This window comes from Syngnathus floridae, chromosome 15 (assembly GCF_059516105.1).
Source record: "Syngnathus floridae isolate MCC-2025c chromosome 15, RoL_Sflo_1.0, whole genome shotgun sequence".
NCBI classification, from domain to species: Eukaryota; Metazoa; Chordata; class Actinopteri; order Syngnathiformes; family Syngnathidae; genus Syngnathus; species Syngnathus floridae.
The window spans coordinates 9,771,760-9,789,697 of NC_142427.1; the positions used below are offsets into that span (position 1 = coordinate 9,771,760).

A 17,938-nucleotide genomic window follows, 5' to 3' on the forward strand; every position below is an offset into this window, starting at 1 on the left:
TGTGAGGCTTAGGCTTGCTTTTGCTGTGCTGAGGCTTAGGGTTAGGCTTGCTCTTGCTGTGGTTAGGGTTAGGGTTAGGGTTTGTGTTAGGCTTGCTTTTGCTGTGCTGAGGCTTAGGGTTAGGCTTGCTCTTGCTGTGGTTAGGGTTAGGGTTTGTGTGAGGCTTAGGCTTGCTTTTGCTGTGCTGAGGCTTAGGGTTAGGCTTGCTCTTGCTGTGGTTAGGGTTAGGGTTAGGGTTAGGGTTTGTGTCAGCACAGCAAAAGCAAGCCTAAGCCTCACACAAACCCTAACCCTAACCCTAACCACAGCAAGAGCAAGCCTAACCCTAAGCCTCAGCACAGCAAAAGCAAGCCTAACACAAACCCTAACCCTAACCCTAACCACAGCAAGAGCAAGCCTAACCCTAAGCCTCAGCACAGCAAAAGCAAGCCTAAGCCTCACACAAACCCTAACCCTAACCACAGCAAGAGCAAGCCTAACCCTAAGCCTCAGCACAGCAAAAGCAAGCCTAAGCCTCACACAAACCCTAACCCTAACCACAGCAAGAGCAAGCCTAACCCTAAGCCTCAGCACAGCAAAAGCAAGCCTAAGCCTCACACAAACCCTAACCCTAACCCTAACCACAGCAAGAGCAAGCCTAACCCTAAGCCTCAGCACAGCAAAAGCAAGCCTAAGCCTCACACAAACCCTAACCCTAACCCTAACCACAGCAAGAGCAAGCCTAACCCTAAGCCTCAGCACAGCAAAAGCAAGCCTAACACAAACCCTAACCCTAACCCTAACCACAGCAAGAGCAAGCCTAACCCTAAGCCTCAGCACAGCAAAAGCAAGCCTAAGCCTCACACAAACCCTAACCCTAACCCTAACCACAGCAAGAGCAAGCCTAACCCTAAGCCTCAGCACAGCAAAAGCAAGCCTAAGCCTCACACAAACCCTAACCCTAACCCTAACCACAGCAAGAGCAAGCCTAACCCTAAGCCTCAGCACAGCAAAAGCAAGCCTAAGCCTCACACAAACCCTAACCCTAACCCTAACCACAGCAAGAGCAAGCCTAACCCTAAGCCTCGGCACAGCAAAAGCAAGCCTAAGCCTCACACAAACCCTAACCCTAACCACAGCAAGAGCAAGCCTAACCCTAAGCCTCAGCACAGTAAAAGCAAGCCTAAGCCTAACACAAACCCTAACCCTAACCCTAACCCTAACCACAGCAAGAGCAAGCCTAACCCTAAGCCTCAGCACAGCAAAAGCAAGCCTAAGCCTCACACAAACCCTAACCCTAACCACAGCAAGAGCAAGCCTAACCCTAAGCCTCAGCACAGCAAAAGCAAGCCTAACCCTAAGCCTCAGCACAGCAAAAGCAAGCCTAAGCCTCACACAAACCCTAACCCTAACCCTAACCACAGCAAGAGCAAGCCTAACCCTAAGCCTCAGCACAGCAAAAGCAAGCCTAAGCCTCACACAAACCCTAACCCTAACCCTAACCACAGCAAGAGCAAGCCTAACCCTAAGCCTCGGCACAGCAAAAGCAAGCCTAAGCCTCACACAAACCCTAACCCTAACCACAGCAAGAGCAAGCCTAACCCTAAGCCTCAGCACAGTAAAAGCAAGCCTAAGCCTAACACAAACCCTAACCCTAACCCTAACCCTAACCACAGCAAGAGCAAGCCTAACCCTAAGCCTCAGCACAGCAAAAGCAAGCCTAAGCCTCACACAAACCCTAACCCTAACCCTAACCACAGCAAGAGCAAGCCTAACCCTAAGCCTCAGCACAGCAAAAGCAAGCCTAAGCCTCACACAAACCCTAACCCTAACCCTAACCACAGCAAGAGCAAGCCTAACCCTAAGCCTCAGCACAGCAAAAGCAAGCCTAAGCCTCACACAAACCCTAACCCTAACCCTAACCACAGCATGAGCAAGCCTAACCCTAAGCCTCGGCACAGCAAAAGCAAGCCTAAGCCTCACACAAACCCTAACCCTAACCACAGCAAGAGCAAGCCTAACCCTAAGCCTCAGCACAGTAAAAGCAAGCCTAAGCCTAACACAAACCCTAACCCTAACCCTAACCCTAACCACAGCAAGAGCAAGCCTAACCCTAAGCCTCAGCACAGCAAAAGCAAGCCTAAGCCTCACACAAACCCTAACCCTAACCCTAACCGCAGCAAGAGCAAGCCTAACCCTAAGCCTCAGCACAGCAAAAGCAAGCCTAACACAAACCCTAACCCTAACCCTAACCACAGCAAGAGCAAGCCTAACCCTAAGCCTCAGCACAGCAAAAGCAAGCCTAAGCCTCACACAAACCCTAACCCTAACCACAGCAAGAGCAAGCCTAACCCTAAGCCTCAGCACAGCAAAAGCATGCCTAAGCCTCACACAAACCCTAACCCTAACCCTAACCACAGCAAGAGCAAGCCTAACCCTAAGCCTCAGCACAGCAAAAGCAAGCCTAAGCCTCACACAAACCCTAACCCTAACCCTAACCACAGCAAGAGCAAGCCTAACCCTAAGCCTCAGCACAGCAAAAGCAAGCCTAAGCCTCACACAAACCCTAACCCTAACCCTAACCACAGCAAGAGCAAGCCTAACCCTAAGCCTCAGCACAGCAAAAGCAAGCCTAAGCCTAACACAAACCCTAACCCTAACCACAGCAAGAGCAAGCCTAACCCTAAGCCTCAGCACAGCAAAAGCAAGCCTAAGCCTCACACAAACCCTAACCCTAACCCTAACCACAGCAAGAGCAAGCCTAACCCTAAGCCTCAGCACAGCAAAAGCAAGCCTAAGCCTCACACAAACCCTAACCCTAACCCTAACCACAGCAAGAGCAAGCCTAACCCTAAGCCTCAGCACAGCAAAAGCAAGCCTAAGCCTAACACAAACCCTAACCCTAACCCTAACCACAGCAAGAGCAAGCCTAACCCTAAGCCTCAGCACAGCAAAAGCAAGCCTAAGCCTAACACAAACCCTAACCCTAACCCTAACCACAGCAAGAGCAAGCCTAACCCTAAGCCTCAGCACAGCAAAAGCAAGCCTAAGCCTAACACAAACCCTAACCCTAACCCTAACCACAGCAAGAGCAAGCCTAACCCTAAGCCTCAGCACAGCAAAAGCAAGCCTAAGCCTAACACAAACCCTAACCCTAAGCACAGCAAGAGCAAGCCTAACCCTAACCCTAAGCACAGCAAGAGCAAGCCTAACCCTAACCCTAAGCACAGCAAAAGCAAGCCTAACACAAACCCTAACCCTAACCCTAAGCACAGCAAGAGCAAGCCTAACCCTAACCCTAAGCACAGCAAAAGCAAGCCTAACACAAACCCTAACCCTAACCCTAAGCACAGCAAGAGCAAGCCTAACCCTAACCCTAAGCACAGCAAAAGCAAGCCTAAGCCTAACACAAACCCTAACCCTAAGCACAGCAAGAGCAAGCCTAACCCTAACCCTAAGCACAGCAAAAGCAAGCCTAAGCCTAACACAAACCCTAACCCTAACAAGAAACCTAACCCTAACAAGAAACCTAACTCTAACAAGAAACTAACCCTAACCCTAAAAAGAAGCCTAACAAGAAACCTAACAAGAAACCTAACCCTAACAACATACACTAACAAGAAACCTAACCCTAACACCAAACCCTGACAACAACCTTAAGCACAGCAAGAGCAAGCCTAAACCTAAGCATAGCAAGCCTAACCCTAAGCACAGCAAGAGCAACAAGAACCCTAACCAGCACATAAAACCTTAAGCACATAAAACCTTAAGCACAGAGCACATAAAACCTTAATAAAGCACATAAAACCTTAAGCACAAAACACATAAAACCTTAAGCACAAAGCACATAAAACCTTAAGCACAAAGCACATAAAGACCTAATCAAATTAAACCCTAAAATAATTAAACCCTAAGCACTAAGCACATTAATTCCTAAGCACTAAGCACATTAAACCCTAAGCACTAAGCACATTAAACCCTAAGATAATTAAACCATAAGCACATAGCACATTAGGCCATAAGCACATAGCACATTAGGCCATGAGCACATAGCACATTAGGCCATGAGCACATAGCACATTAGGCCATGAGCACATAGCACATTAGGCCATGAGCACATAGCACATTAAACCATGAGCACATAGCACGTTAGGCCATGAGCACATAGCACATTAAACCATGAGCACATAGCACATAGACCATTAGCACATTTGCACATAAGACCATTAGCACATAAGACCATTAGCACATAAGACGATTAGCACATAAGACCATTAGCACATTACACCAATAGCCTCGGCCTAACCCTAACCCTAACCCTAGGCCCAACCCTAATCCTAGTTCAACCCTAACCCCAACCCTAACCCTAGGCTCAACTCTAACCCCAACCCTAGAGCCAACCCTAACCCTAGCTCCAATACTAAGCCTCGGCCCAACCCTAACCCTAACCGTAGGCCTAACCCTAATCCTAGATTCAACCCTAACCCCAACCCTAACCCTAGGCTCAACTCTAACCCCAACCCTAGTCCAACCCTAACCCTAGCTCCAACACTAAGCCTAGGCCCAACCGTAACCCTCGGCCTAACCCTAACCCTAGGCCCAACCCTAACCCTAATGCTAGGTTCAACCCTAACCCGAGGCTCAACCCTAACCCTAGCTCCAACACTAAGCTTAGGCCCAACCCTAAGCCTAACCCTAGGTTCAACCCTAAACCTAGGCCCAACCCTAACCCTAATGCTACGTTCAACCCTAACCCTAGGCTCAACTCTAACCCCAACCCTAGATCCAACCCTAACCCTAGCTCCAACACTAAGCTTAGGCCCAACCCTAACCCTAGGCCCAACCCTAACCCTAATCCTTGTTCAACCCTAACCCCAACCCTAACCCTAGGCTCAACTCTAACCCCAACCCTAGATCCAACCCTAACCCTAGCTCCAACACTAAGCCTCGGCCCAACCCTAACCCTCGGCCCAAACCTAACCCTAGCTCCAACACTAAGCCTAGGCCCAACCGTAACCCTCGGCCCAACCCTAACGCTAGGTTCAACCCTAACCCGAGGCTCAACTCTAACCCCAACCCTAGATCCAACCCTAACCCTTGCTCCAACACTAAGCCTAGGCCCAACCCTAAACCTAACCCTAGGTTCAACCCTAACCCTAATCCTAGGTTCAACCCAAACCTAATCCTAACTACAGCCCAAGCCCTCACCCTAGGCCTAAACGTTAGGGAGGTGTATGGTTTTATGGATCAGCACACGAGCAACTGTGTTGCAAATTTTTCCATGATAAAATATTTTAAGGCTCAGTGGGATTTGAACTGGGGTCAGTGGGGTGAGAGTCCTGAGGACTAACCACTACACTATGGAGACCTGGCTTGTAGTGTATGAAATTGTACCAAGGTATGGCTTTATGGAGCAGCTCACAAGTGACTAGTATCGTTCAGTGGTCCCCAACCTTTTATCCTGGATCAGCACACGAGCAACTGTGTTGCAAATCTTTCCATGATAAAAGATTTTAGGGCCCACTGGGACTTGAACTCGGGTCACTGGGGTGAGAGTCCAGAGCACTAACCACTTCACTATTGAGCCCTGACTTGTATTAGAGGAATTATACCAAGGTATGGTTTTATGGAGCAGCTCAAGTGTATAGTTCAGTGGTCCCCAACCTTTTTTATGGATCAGCACACGAGCAACTGTGTTGCAAATTTTTCCATGATAAAATATTTTAGGTCCCACTGGGAGATTAAGGAGGCCACCTTGAGATGTGCCGCGAGGAGACGCGATAACAAGCCATGTAGATTTTAATTAAGATCAATGCTTATCCCATGAGCACCCAGATGCAAAGATGATGAGAGGTGACAGCTGAGGGGCCAGCAGCTCTCTGTCACCTACTGATGACAGTACATGAAGACACACAAAGACATTTACACAAACAAGTCTGTTTGTTGTGTTAGCTTCACCAAGTAATCTGAACCATTCCAACTTGCATCCACCAGGTCGAATTAACTGTGCTGGTCCTGGACGTGAATGACAACGCGCCGGTGTTCCAGAGGCGGGACTACACTGTCACCGTACCCGAGGATGTTGCGGTGGGCGCTGAAGTGTTGCGGGTGCTGGCCACCAGCGCCGACATCGGGCCCAATGCCGAGATCTCCTACCGAATCCGCTCGGGCAACGAGATGGCCAAGTTCTCTATTGACATGGTTCTAGGTGAGCTTTCTGTTCTGAATGTGGAGATCTCGATGTGCAATAGGAAGGTGCTTGGATCCAAAGAACCTAACGCATAACTTGCTCCTAGGCTCCATTTCCGTGGCCGGTGAGCTGGATTTTGAGGTGTGCAAGGACTACTACCTGACAGTGGAGGCCTGGGACGGCGGCAGCCCGCCACTCAGCGCCGCCACCGTGGTCACCGTTCAGCTGATGGATGTCAACGACAACGCCCCGGTCTTCAGCCGGGATGTCTACAACGTCCTGATCAGCGAGGACACACCGGTTGGCCAGTCCGTAACCAGGGTAGTCTGATTGGTTCATTAATGGCGCCGTTTGCTGGAATCGTAATTACTGAAGGGATGTGTGCTTTTTGAAGGTGCTGGCGGAGGACTTGGACAGCCAAGTTAACGGACGCATCACCTACTCCATCCTGAAAGGCGACCGGAGTAACCACTTCTGGATCGACCCGGTGACAGGCCTGCTCAAAGTCAATAAGCGTCTGGACCGCGAGCTGGTAAAGCAGACTACGCACATCTACAAACATCCGATAGTTAGGTCTTAGCTGACTGATCGCAAATAGCTATTAACACCCAACACACCTCAACGTAAACGCTCAGTACTGTCAATAATCGGGCCTTTGCCGGCTTCTAAGGAAAATGCTCCGATATGGCTGGATTGCCGGTATGTGTGGAGCCAGCTTAAGGATGCGCCTTTAAGTGCAAAATAACTCAGGAAGAAATCAATAGTCGTTTTCGGAGTCGGCGCAAGGTCAGCGAGCGCTCACATTATGCGGCCGTAACGATGCGTGTCGGCCGCATAGCCTCATGCATAAAGATGTGTCCGCTCTCCCCCGTGCAGGTGTCCCGCTACGCTCTGTCAGTCCAGGCCTTCGACAGCGGCTCGCCCGCCATGTCCTCGGCCGTCGCCGTCAACGTGGACGTCGCCGACGTTAATGACAACCCGCCAGTCTTTAACCCGCCCAACGCCACTGCTGTGGTCCAGGTGACTCAATAGGTTTTGCTATTTGATATGACTGCTGAAGCAATCCAAACATTATGTTCAAGTATTTGTACCTTGTGACACTCTGTTTATCCAACTTGAAGCTGAGCCAAGCTCCCGGCAGCGTCCTCCTACGTTTGTCCGTCAGCGACAAAGACTCCCCCAGAAACGGCCCACCCTTTGAGTTTGCCCTCGTTTCTGGCAACGAGGGTGGTTTCTTCACGCTGGACCAGACGGGAACGCTCAGGTCTAACCGCCAGTTCAGCCCGGAGTCCCCCCGGGAGTTCACCCTTGAGGTCCAGGTCAGAATTCGAATGCCAAATCAACATTTCTATCATGAGAAATAGTTTTGAGAACCACCAACCTCAGGAATGAACTTTTTGTCCGGTAGGTGAGCGACTCCGGGCGGCCTCCTCTTCTCTCGTCCTCGTGGGTCTTGCTGCGGGTCATCGGGAACAGTCAGTACAAGCCGGCCGTCTCGCCCCTGGAAATCTTGGTGGTGACGGCGACCGACACGTTCCAGGGCGGCCCGATTGGTCGCATCCACGCCACCGACCGCGACCCCAGCGACGCGCTGTTCTTCACCCACAGGCCGCAGGATAAGAGCATGTTTAGCATCAACAGACAGGACGGAAGTGTGAGCGCGCTACCGGGCCTCGAGCCGGGGAGGTAAACAACACTTCACTTAACGCTGACTTTGGGACGTTGGTGTTCTTGAATCTTTCTGATGTTCTCAGGTACCAGATGAACGCCACCGTGAGCGACGGACGCTTTGCCGTTATCGCCGACGTTTCGGTCCGAGTGGAACAGGTGACGGACGTCCTGCTGCGTAGCGCCGTCGCCCTGAGGTTCCGCTCCCTGTCTCCCGAGGACCTGCTGGGCCGCTACCTCAACCAGATCCGGCTGACCTTGCGAGCGCTCGCTGGCTGGAGCTGGTCGGCCGGACAACAAGACCCTCTCCACATCCTCGGCGTGCAGCCGGTGAAGGGGACGTCCGACGTGGACCTTCTGGTGGCCATTGAGAGGCCGGAGGTGTCCGCAGGTCCTGCTGGACGGTTGGGGGGCTTCTACGCACCCCAAGAAGTGGCCGGCAAGCTACAGGAGGCGAGGGGGCGGCTCCGAGGTGTCCTGGCTGGAGCGGAGGCAGTGGGCGGCGCTTGCTCCGGGGAGCTGGCATGTGGCGACAAGATGTGTGAGCAGACGCTGGCCATGGAAGCTGGCTCCCTACTGACGTACAGCACAGAGAGGCTCAGCCTGGTGTCACTGCCATTCAGACGCATTGAGACCTGCACCTGCCCCCGTCAGTTTATACGGGTTGCACTCACCTTGTCGTTATTTGTCTTCTTTTGGGGTTCCTAATGTTGTTTTTGTTGTGTGATTTGCTCATGTACCAAGCAGGTGGGGCGTGCCCCATCTCCGTGGAGCTGTGTGAGGGTTGGTCATGCCCTGCGGACATGCAGTGCGTTCGCTCCGGCCCGACGGCGCCATCTGTCTGCCAGTGTTTACCTGAGCGTCTGGACGAGTGTTCCGGTAGGATTGCTTCTACGATTGCTGAACGGAATAGAATCAAGTTGTAAATGTCATGAGGTTTCTTGACTGGTTCTGGGCAAGATTTGGTTGGTTGTCGACCGACACGGTTCATACCTTTTATTCTTGACTTTGTGCTCTTTTCCATGTCCAAACATTTCCATGTTGAATGAATCCTCTGTGTCTCCGCACAGGTCAAAGGTCTCTGAGTTTTTCTGGCAACGGCTACATCAAGTACAAAGTGACTGAAAGTGGTCTGAGCGGCGAGATGAAGCTAGGCCTCAGCGTCCGTACGCTGCAGACCAGGGGGGTCATCATGTTCACCCGAGTGAATCCCTGCACCATGCTCAAGGTAAACATCAAAGTCTTTGAATAATTATTAAAAGGCTCTGGACTTGATTTTGCTTTTTCGATGGGTTCTCACCTTATGATTTGGTTCTTGTCTCTGCGTTCCAGATTGAAGGTGGCCGCCTGTGGTTCCAGCTGGACTGCGATAACACGCTCGGCATCATGGGAATCTCCGGACGTCAGATCAACGACGGGCTGTGGCATGCCATAGCTTTGGAGCTGACCAGCAACTACACCCTCCTGTCATTGGACGACAGCTACGTGGAGCGACGGCGAGCCGCCCGAGCACCCGTCCGCCTTTGGCCCGGCGCCCCGGAATCCACCTTCTTCTTCGGGGCGCAGGTGAGGCCCCCGGCAGCAGGAGTCCAAGGAGCCAGGGCCCAAGATGGCTTCCAGGGCTGCCTGGGCCGGCTGACCCTCAACGGTAGAGAGCTGCCGCTGCAGAATGAACGCAGTCGCTACGCCGAGATTGCTGGGCTGAGTGAGGTGGAGCTGGGCTGCGTCCTCTACCCGGACCCTTGTGTCAGCGCCCCCTGCCTCAACGGAGCTATGTGCACCAGCATGCCCTTGCGAGGTCAGTCACATTCATTCTTACATTATTTTTTTGGTTTGTACTAAATAACATTTTACCCAGACCCAGCAAAATCATTAAGCCTGCAAAATTGGGTCATCTGTTGTCATGGAAAAGCAGGGCTTCACCTGTTTAACACAGAACTCGGTGAAGCAGGATAGTGCTGCATGTCTGTTTTTTTTTTTTTTTTTACATGGATCTTGTTGACTTAACAGGCTTCGAGTGCACTTGCATCTCTGGCTTCACCGGGGGACGCTGCGAGAGCCCAGTGACGCCCTGCACGCCAAACCCCTGTCAGGCTGGTGGCGAGTGCCAAGTCACTGAGGGTGGCAGCGCCTTTGTCTGTGACTGCCCACCAGGACTCGGCGGGCTTAGGTAGGTTCAAAAAGCTTTTTTGCATTAATGCAGAGGTGTCAAAACTTTTTTTTGGGCGGGCCGCATTCATAGTCATAGCTTCTTTCGGAGGGCCATTATGACTGTCTACCCAGATAAATGTATTTGAACCCCTAACCCTAGCTTTAAACCCTACTTTGAAACCCTAACTCTAGTATGAAACCCTACTTTGAAACCCTAACCCTAGACTTAGTATCATGTCACACAACTTGGTGTGCTACTACCAAGAATCGCCACAGGAGGGCAGCAGCACTCCTTTACACTCTTGGTTTGACGCTGTTAAATAATTAAGGACCTAGGTTTGTCCTAAAAATGACTTTTCAAAACAAATCAGCAAAAAAACTAATTAATACTTAATAATAACGCAGTATATTTAAACAAAAAAAAGAACTGTCTCCAGATAAATTGTACCACTCAATGTATTAAGCAAGTCGAGTTGTAATTGTTCCAGGCTGCGGCTTATCAGTGCATAATAATCAGGTGTAAATGCTCACTCAGCAGATATTATTCAGCGTGATGACATTTCCAAGTGTTGCTGCACAAATGTTGTGTGTAAATATCAAACAAATGTCATCCAAATCAGAAAGAAACGATATGCTATGCAAAGGAAAATGAAGACGTGTGCGTGTGCTCCAAGTCATTGCAAATGAGAAAACGACTGAGTCTCGCTGGGGGGCTGACTGTGGGGAGCCACATTTCAAAGCAGAAGCCTGCACCCGCGTTGGCGGGGGGTGGATCGCCAAATGCTCGCCTGCTAAAAGTGTCTTAAACCTTGAATTCATCTCCGCAGCACAGGCCATTATTGATAAATGAAACACCCCCCATGATGCCGTTGGAATTTCAGCTCGCTGTGTGTTCATTCATACCCTTGTTCACACAATTCCTGAGCTGGAAAAGAATTGGTGTAGGCCCTTCTTTTTTTTAACTGAGGAACTCTCTGGGTAGAACCTGTTATGTTACTGTCCTTGCTCACACATGGCAATAGAAATTTTTTGCTAAAAAAGATATTTGATTTTCCAGATGCGATGAGGATGTGGACGAGTGTGAGCAGGCCGACTGCGGGGATGGCGGCGAGTGCATCAACACGCCGGGATCCTTCTACTGCAACTGCACGCCGGGATACGAGGATGGGGCCTGCGGTGAGCCGGGTGACGGCAACATAGGCAATGACACGCAGGTGCAAACACGTACACGCCAACTATCCAAGCCTTTGACTTTTTACTTTAAACATGTCTATCTTATTAAGAGGCCAACGTGGAAATTAACAGGCAATATTATAATTGTATTAGCAACCACCGTGAGTATGAGTCAGTGTTAACGACAATTACTTGGCATGTGAAGATCTATAACAGGTGTCACTCATCTGTGCTAGCTGTCAATCTCAGTGTCAAGTATCTTTGTCATGTCTCAGGCGCAGCCGCTGTCATACGTCGGTCCCGGCGAGATCATTGGAATCGGCGTCCTAGGCTTTGTCATCGTCCTGCTCCTCATCCTCTTTGTCATCTTCCGAAAGAAGATCCCGTTTCGGAAGGACTCTGCGGCGTCACTGGGGCTCTCGGGCGTCTTGGCCGTGTCGGCCATTACGGAGACCAGCTACATGCTGCGCAAGACCGGCATGGGCGCAGAAGGCATCGAGTTCAAGGCGGTCCGTGTGTCCAACTCGCCGGGGAAGGCGGGCGTCGGAGGTGGCGGTGAAGCGGGCGGCGGCCTGACGAGACCTCCTCAGGTGCTGGTGAGACCCAACGCTCACTCGGCTGGGGACAGACACAGCAGGGACCTGGACGGAAATAGGGTCAGTCATCTTGCATTCATCCTAAAAAAAACGTCCATCCATCCGTCCCCCCATGTATACCATCCTTTTACTTTGATCCCTCCATAATCCATTTGACAATCATCCGAATTTGTACACGCATCCATCACTCAACAACCTCGTCTTTTCGTTGACAGCTTAGCAGCTTCCTGTCCGACACGTCTAACGTGCGCAGCAACCGTCGGGGTGTGGCCGTATGCAGCGTGGCGCCCACCAACCTGCCGCCGCCGTCCCCCTGCCACCGCCTCAGTCAGCACAGCCCCGTTCACAAGGTGTCCTGGGAGGGCGGGGACAGCGACGCGGCAGAAGTGAGGCGGCGGGGCGAACGTGAGGACGAGTGGAGTCAAAGAGCCTTTGAGATGCAGCGGACGGATGCCAGTGACGGTCAGACTGCAAGCAGACACACAGACAGACACGGCGTTTCAAATGTATGCTGGATATAGTCTCAAACAAGGGCTACGGGTTCAAAGAAATGTATGCTGGGGCCACTTTAGTGTGTTGCCATGGTTGCCATGGAGACGGATGTACTTTTTGCTGACCTCAATACACTTTTTCAAACTTTTTCATTGTCAATTCTAATGAACCCATACGATGAATAAATATGAATAATAAATATGATGAATGTTGGAGTTTCTACGACTTTGTCCTACTTTGGCCTTTAAGAGCTCCAGCTGGAAAGAAGGACCAAAAGACAACAACTGACAATAACCCTTTGGTCCTCTTTTTTTCGGCCTGCAGCGGCGATACGGCAGGGAGGGGGCGGAGCCAGACAGACAGCGACACCATGATTGATTGATAGTCAGCGATAGTCACCACTTCCACAATGAGAATGGCTAGTAAGTAGCCAGCCCCAATTTGAAACATCATCCCAGGCTTTGAAAACCTGAACATAAACCCTGGCTTGAAACCCAACTTTGAAAATTTAACCGAACCTTGAAACCCTAATTTGAAGCCTTAATACCCTTAAGAAACCTAAACAATGACTTGAATGGCAACCTTAAAATGAACACTTTCTTCAAACCCCAACAGCCTCTTTCAAACACTGACATGGGTTTGAAACCCTTAGCCGAGATAGCCTACCTTAAAACGTCACTTTAGCGAGGGCTCTTGCTCGAGCGACAAGTCAGTCGGAAGCATCTCTGTTTATCGTCCTCTCCCTGCTCGCATCATCGATTTCCTCCGGGGATCAGGATGTCCTCATAGGGGCACTGCGCTCCCTTGCTGAGGAGTAAAAACATCTAATTAGTGCGTGATTGAGATGGCCGGACGCCCTCGTTAGCCACTGCACTTTGTTTATTTGTGCCACGCTAAGCGAAGCGGCAGCCGGCCAAGGTCTAATCGCGCGCTGGTTGCCGGGCTGAGGTGAGCCGATTGGTCATTTACGGCGCCTGCTGAATTATGAATTCATTAGCATATGTTGAATAATTTAGGAGCAGCAACACGCAAAACATGAGCACTCACATAAATTATTTTTGACCGTGACTCTAAGCCTTACTTTCAAACCCTAACCGTACCAGGAACCCTCATTTGAAACCTCACCCCTGACTCGAGACCCAAACACAGTCTTGAAATCCTAACCCTTGTTTGAAACAGTACACACAGAGAGTTGTGAGAAGCAAAGACTCCAGCTCGTGTCAACCCGAGTCAAATTTACATGCTAACAATGGCTAATTGGGCAACATGTGTTTGCATGCGTGTGCACCCAGGTGAGCGGTCGCCACCTGTGCAGAGCCATACGATGGGTCTTTCGTCAGACTCCACATCAGAAGAGCTCAGCTCGTACACGTCAGAGTCCTTTGATGACAACGGTACGTTGCTGACGAGCATGAACCCGTGATGCCGCACCATTAGGGCGTACCGGCACCAACATTTCAGATTGAGGTTGGGGTTTCATAGAGCACGGGTTAGGATTTAAAAGTGGAGGTCGGGGTCAGTTTGAAACCCTACTTTGAAACCCTAACCTCAGTTTGAAACCCTACTTTGAAAGCCTGACCCTACTTTGAAAGCCTAACCCTAGTATGAAACCCTATTTAGAAACCCTAACCCTAGCTTTAAACCCAACTTTGATATTGTGCCCAGCCTCCATTGTGACCGTCATCCGTCTGGTCAATGACACGGTGGACCACATTGAGAGCGAAGGTAGGGAAACACTCTGCATTGAATCTACTCTATGTCAATCTATCAATATCATCTAAAAGTTATTGTTTGTAGTTTCCAACATGGACAAGGAGCGGTGGCAGCACAGTCCTGGTAAGTACACTTGAATAACGTTAATCATTTGACTGTTTTTACATATTTTTTTGTTAAGGCTAGAATCAGATGTGCAAATAATGATAATGTCAACTTTTAGAAGTTTGAGCAGTGTTGAACTTTACAAACGCGATCTGATATTACACATCTGCGACTACTTTCAAAGCTGTGCTGATGCTAATGATTTGCTAAACTTGCGTGACAACAATCGTTCACACAAGTGGCTCTGGGAATGAGGGGAAAACGCCTTAAAATTTACAAATGGTGTAAGAGGGGACTACATTTCAGCTGGTACCAACTACCTGTTAACAAATGAGAGAACAGGTCTTACCGGCAGCAACACGAAGTCAACCGCTGGAATTTTCCCATCAGGTTCAGGAAGGCGCAATGGCCCGAGCTCAGACGACGGTTATCGACTTTTATGTCTTGTTCCCTAGCAACCGATGCCACTTCTTCTCACAGTGCATATCGCCGAGCTTTTTTTCCCCCTGCGCAGGAGCAAACAAAAGACAGAAAACGAGATTCTGAGGGCGTTCAACTTCAAAGATGACAGAGAAACAAGTCTTGACTTCTTTTGTCACAAGGCATCTTTTCTAATCATCATCATCATTAGTGTGCATCTGAGCCATCTTAATCAGCAATAACAAACTTAATCATCATCATATTCGTTCATTATGCGCGCGACTTTAGCTAAAGGGCAAAATGTGAGAACATTCTGAAAATATTTTTTTTCTCAGACTATTCAACATGGACTGACAGTGACAACTGCTTTCAAAACAAGACTTGCCACATAAGCAATGTCCCCCTATTTTATGCCTACCCTCAACCGGGGTCCATGTCCCACTTCTTTTATGCCTACCCTCAACCGGGGGCCAAAACCTCCTGGGTACAGTTCCTCATAAACTAAAAGTGTGTTCTTGTCTCTGCAGCCTTCCCCTGGGACTCCCCCAGGCAGACCCCCAGCTGGTTTTCACCCTCCCGCCTACGCCCATCCGAGCTTGGGTCCCACTATGACGTGAGCGACGCCCAGCGCAACATTCGGCGGGGCGGCAGCACCCGCTCCCTGCAGCTGGACTACCCGATCCAAGTTCAGAACAGCGACAGAGGCCAAGAGCCGGCGCCAGAGTCCCGGCAGAGGGCCTTCCAGTGGGAAAAGAACCAGTCGGGCGAGTGGCAGAGAAAAAGATGGCTGGGTGGGGAGGGGCGACAACGGAGCAGTGAGGAATCACCTGTCTACGAGGAGTACCGGGAGCCCCGGCGAGACTCTGATGGCAGCCAAGACTCTGAGTCTCTCTACGACACCCTGCCCCCAGCCCGGGAAGCCTACGACGGCTACCCACCGGGCCCGCCCGGCCTCAGTTTACACCCGGCCCAGCTGCTGCCCCCCTTACGGGCCTGGGCTTCTTCGACCCGAGAAGACGAGGGCGGAAATCTCGGCTCTGGTCCCGTGACCGGTTCTGGAGACGAGCTGGAGAGACTCTTGAACTTGGTGTCGCTACGAGCCCGGAGGGCCACGAGGACCAACAGAACCTCCACCGGGTCGGAACCTGCGGCAGGTTGGGACGGATTCAAATGACAGACAAGATACACGTCGGCCCAGTGATGCCTCTCTCGTCCTGTTAGCGGCGCTTGATTTTCACCGCATGTGGCGCGCCGCTGCAAAGATGTTATTAAGATTAACGGCGTCCTTGTTTAATCATTACATTACTCACCAATTATTTATTTCATAAGGAGGTCGTTTGGCGGCCGAGCAGCACGGGCATCAAAGCGCAAGATAATTAAAGGAAGACACTTTTAAGATGGTGCGGGCACACACAAACGCGCTGCCTCCGATTCAATGCTGTGTTTTATCACTGTGAATAAATCGTGTACACTGTGCGCAAGTGGCGTTTGTCATCTTTGGCTGCACTTCACCTCGTTCGAGGGGTTCACGTCAAAGCAAAAAAAATGTGCTTCCCACTCAGTGGCGATGATGTCGGGTGAAGCTTACAGTAAGAAATCATACGGAGCAAAAGGGCGGGGGTCTTCTCACAAACAGCAGGACGACGTGCACGGGGCGCAACCTAATCTGGGTGGCCGACATCTGCCTGGCGCTGACACGCACAGCTGGAACGGACACAAACAGCATCTCACGCAAGTGACGCTCATGTATTATTCACCGACGCATTCATTTCAACGGCGTAATCAGCTGCAGTGAGGCGTGCGTGCGCACGTGCGTGTGCACGCGCGTGTCGGCTAGATGATTAGGAGGACAATCCTTTGACATATGCCAAGAACGCTACGCCTATTGCTCCTGCCTGTTAGTTTGCCGCATGCACAATCACAAGTACGGTCAGCAAGCGGCATTGGGCACTAGCATTGGAATGCTAATATTTTTTTTTCCACCTATGCAGCTAACGTTAACCTTCACTCTAACTAACCAGACACAAGTTGCACAAGCTTTAAATTTGGTATGTTATACTTCATCCTGAATATGCTGTTACAATTCAGACAGTTTAAATAGGTTTGGCATTGACCCGCCCCCCCCTTTTTTTTTTTTTTTACTTTGAACACCTGCACCTCCTGAGGTCACTGCACGCCCCTGCCAAATAATCGACAGCATCAAGGCCAAAAAAGGATTGCGGCGCACATCAACAGGCAGCGGAGCGCTAAGTGGCCCAACGTTGAAGCAAACAAAAGCAAACGCATTAGCGGCATAAACAGAAAGCACTCCGAATTATCTACCGAGCGCACAAGAAGCATATTGTTTTCAATGAATTGCACTCCGATGGTGCTGCAAACTTAACTTTTACAGAGGGGAGGGAAAAAAAAGAAAAACAACTTTAGCTAAACCTGTACATAAATAAAAATGGCACATAAAAGAGGCAAGAGTAGCTCAGGATCTCAATGATCAGACTGACCCAGATGGGATTTCTTTACCCAACCTGCGTCTTGATTTTTTTTATTGTGTCAGACTAAACGGCTCAATTTCATTTTTTTATTCCCAAATCCGGTTTATCTTGTTTCATCAAAGCGAGATGCGAATTCAATTGGACGGAATTCTGCCGGATAAATGCCCGTTTTATCAGCGCTTGGCGTGCTGGCGCTACTCGACTGCCAATGCGGCCGGCTGCGTAAACAAATACAGGTGGGAATAGTCACGTGACGTCTGGAACTCCATATCGTCAATGTTATTTCACAGGAAAGCGGCGTTAACTTTTAAGACTGCAATAAAATCTGCGAGATTTATAATTTGGTGACTTATAGGGCGGTGATGACTCCTGGATATTTGTTTGCACATGGTTTTCCTCAGAGCTTGGCATTCCACTAAATAATGATTTGGGACTTATTCAAGCATATTGGATATTCATATTGGATCATCTTACCTGCACTTTCATCCACGACCGAAAGACACCATCTTCAGTCCTAGGTTGCCTGAAAGCAAAAAATAAATAAACTGAGATTAGGAAAATATAGGTGCAAAGTGGCCTAAGTCCAAGCACTAAGCAAATCTTGCAAGTTTTCATGAAAAATTATATAATTTTTGAATTCCATTACCTAATTTGACAATGACTCACAAAATGGGCTTTGCTCATTCTAGTTCTCGCTGAATCAATTGTCTCCAATTATTACATCCGGTAATTTTATTTTAATAGGCTCTCTCTTGTGGCATCCATCACATTTTCTGGATGTCCTAAAAACACCCCCCCCCCCCTCCCCCCGCCATCCACATTTGGAGCAATGACACATTGAGGCCGGCGATACTGGCCGTCCGACAGCCGGCCCTCGGCGGATGAAAGCGTTCCACTTGGTGTCAGACGCACATGAGGACACGAAGCGCCACCCCAAAAAAAAAAAAAAAAAAAAATCCATG

The 17,938-nt window shown here is 50.0% G+C and overlaps 1 protein-coding gene and 1 long non-coding RNA gene across 5 annotated transcripts in view; one reads left to right on the forward strand and one right to left on the reverse strand.

The window, feature by feature from the left end:
* The window catches only part of fat3b (FAT atypical cadherin 3b), a 53,231-nt gene extending 37,263 nt beyond the window's left edge, over positions 1-15,968 (forward strand). For 2 of the 3 annotated variants that reach the window (XM_088398353.1, XM_088398352.1), the window contains exons 34-51: positions 5,974-6,187; positions 6,276-6,490; positions 6,564-6,701; positions 7,046-7,189; positions 7,291-7,488; positions 7,578-7,855; positions 7,924-8,486; positions 8,585-8,716; positions 8,908-9,065; positions 9,170-9,635; positions 9,848-10,007; positions 11,046-11,202; positions 11,437-11,817; positions 11,973-12,219; positions 13,542-13,643; positions 13,915-13,974; positions 14,047-14,085; positions 15,015-15,968. In XM_088398353.1, the coding sequence (XP_088254479.1) occupies positions 5,974-6,187; positions 6,276-6,490; positions 6,564-6,701; positions 7,046-7,189; positions 7,291-7,488; positions 7,578-7,855; positions 7,924-8,486; positions 8,585-8,716; positions 8,908-9,065; positions 9,170-9,635; positions 9,848-10,007; positions 11,046-11,202; positions 11,437-11,817; positions 11,973-12,219; positions 13,542-13,643; positions 13,915-13,974; positions 14,047-14,085; positions 15,015-15,661 (4,299 nt within the window). In that variant the 3' untranslated portion in view covers positions 15,662-15,968. Of the gene's footprint in view, positions 1-5,973; positions 6,188-6,275; positions 6,491-6,563; positions 6,702-7,045; positions 7,190-7,290; positions 7,489-7,577; positions 7,856-7,923; positions 8,487-8,584; positions 8,717-8,907; positions 9,066-9,169; positions 9,636-9,847; positions 10,008-11,045; positions 11,203-11,436; positions 11,818-11,972; positions 12,220-12,573; positions 12,672-13,541; positions 13,644-13,914; positions 13,975-14,046; positions 14,086-15,014 lie in introns of those variants that run through there. The other variant, XR_015863026.1, reaches the window with a different exon arrangement.
* The window catches only part of LOC148386542 (uncharacterized), a 40,659-nt gene continuing 33,147 nt past the window's right edge, over positions 10,427-17,938 (reverse strand). For both annotated transcript variants that reach the window (XR_015863034.1, XR_015863033.1), the window contains 5 exons: positions 17,451-17,499; positions 14,417-14,573; positions 12,916-13,056; positions 11,954-12,225; positions 10,427-11,802 (listed from right to left, as the gene is read on the reverse strand). This is a non-coding gene — a long non-coding RNA (uncharacterized LOC148386542). The remainder of the gene's footprint in view (positions 11,803-11,953; positions 12,226-12,915; positions 13,057-14,416; positions 14,574-17,450; positions 17,500-17,938) is intronic.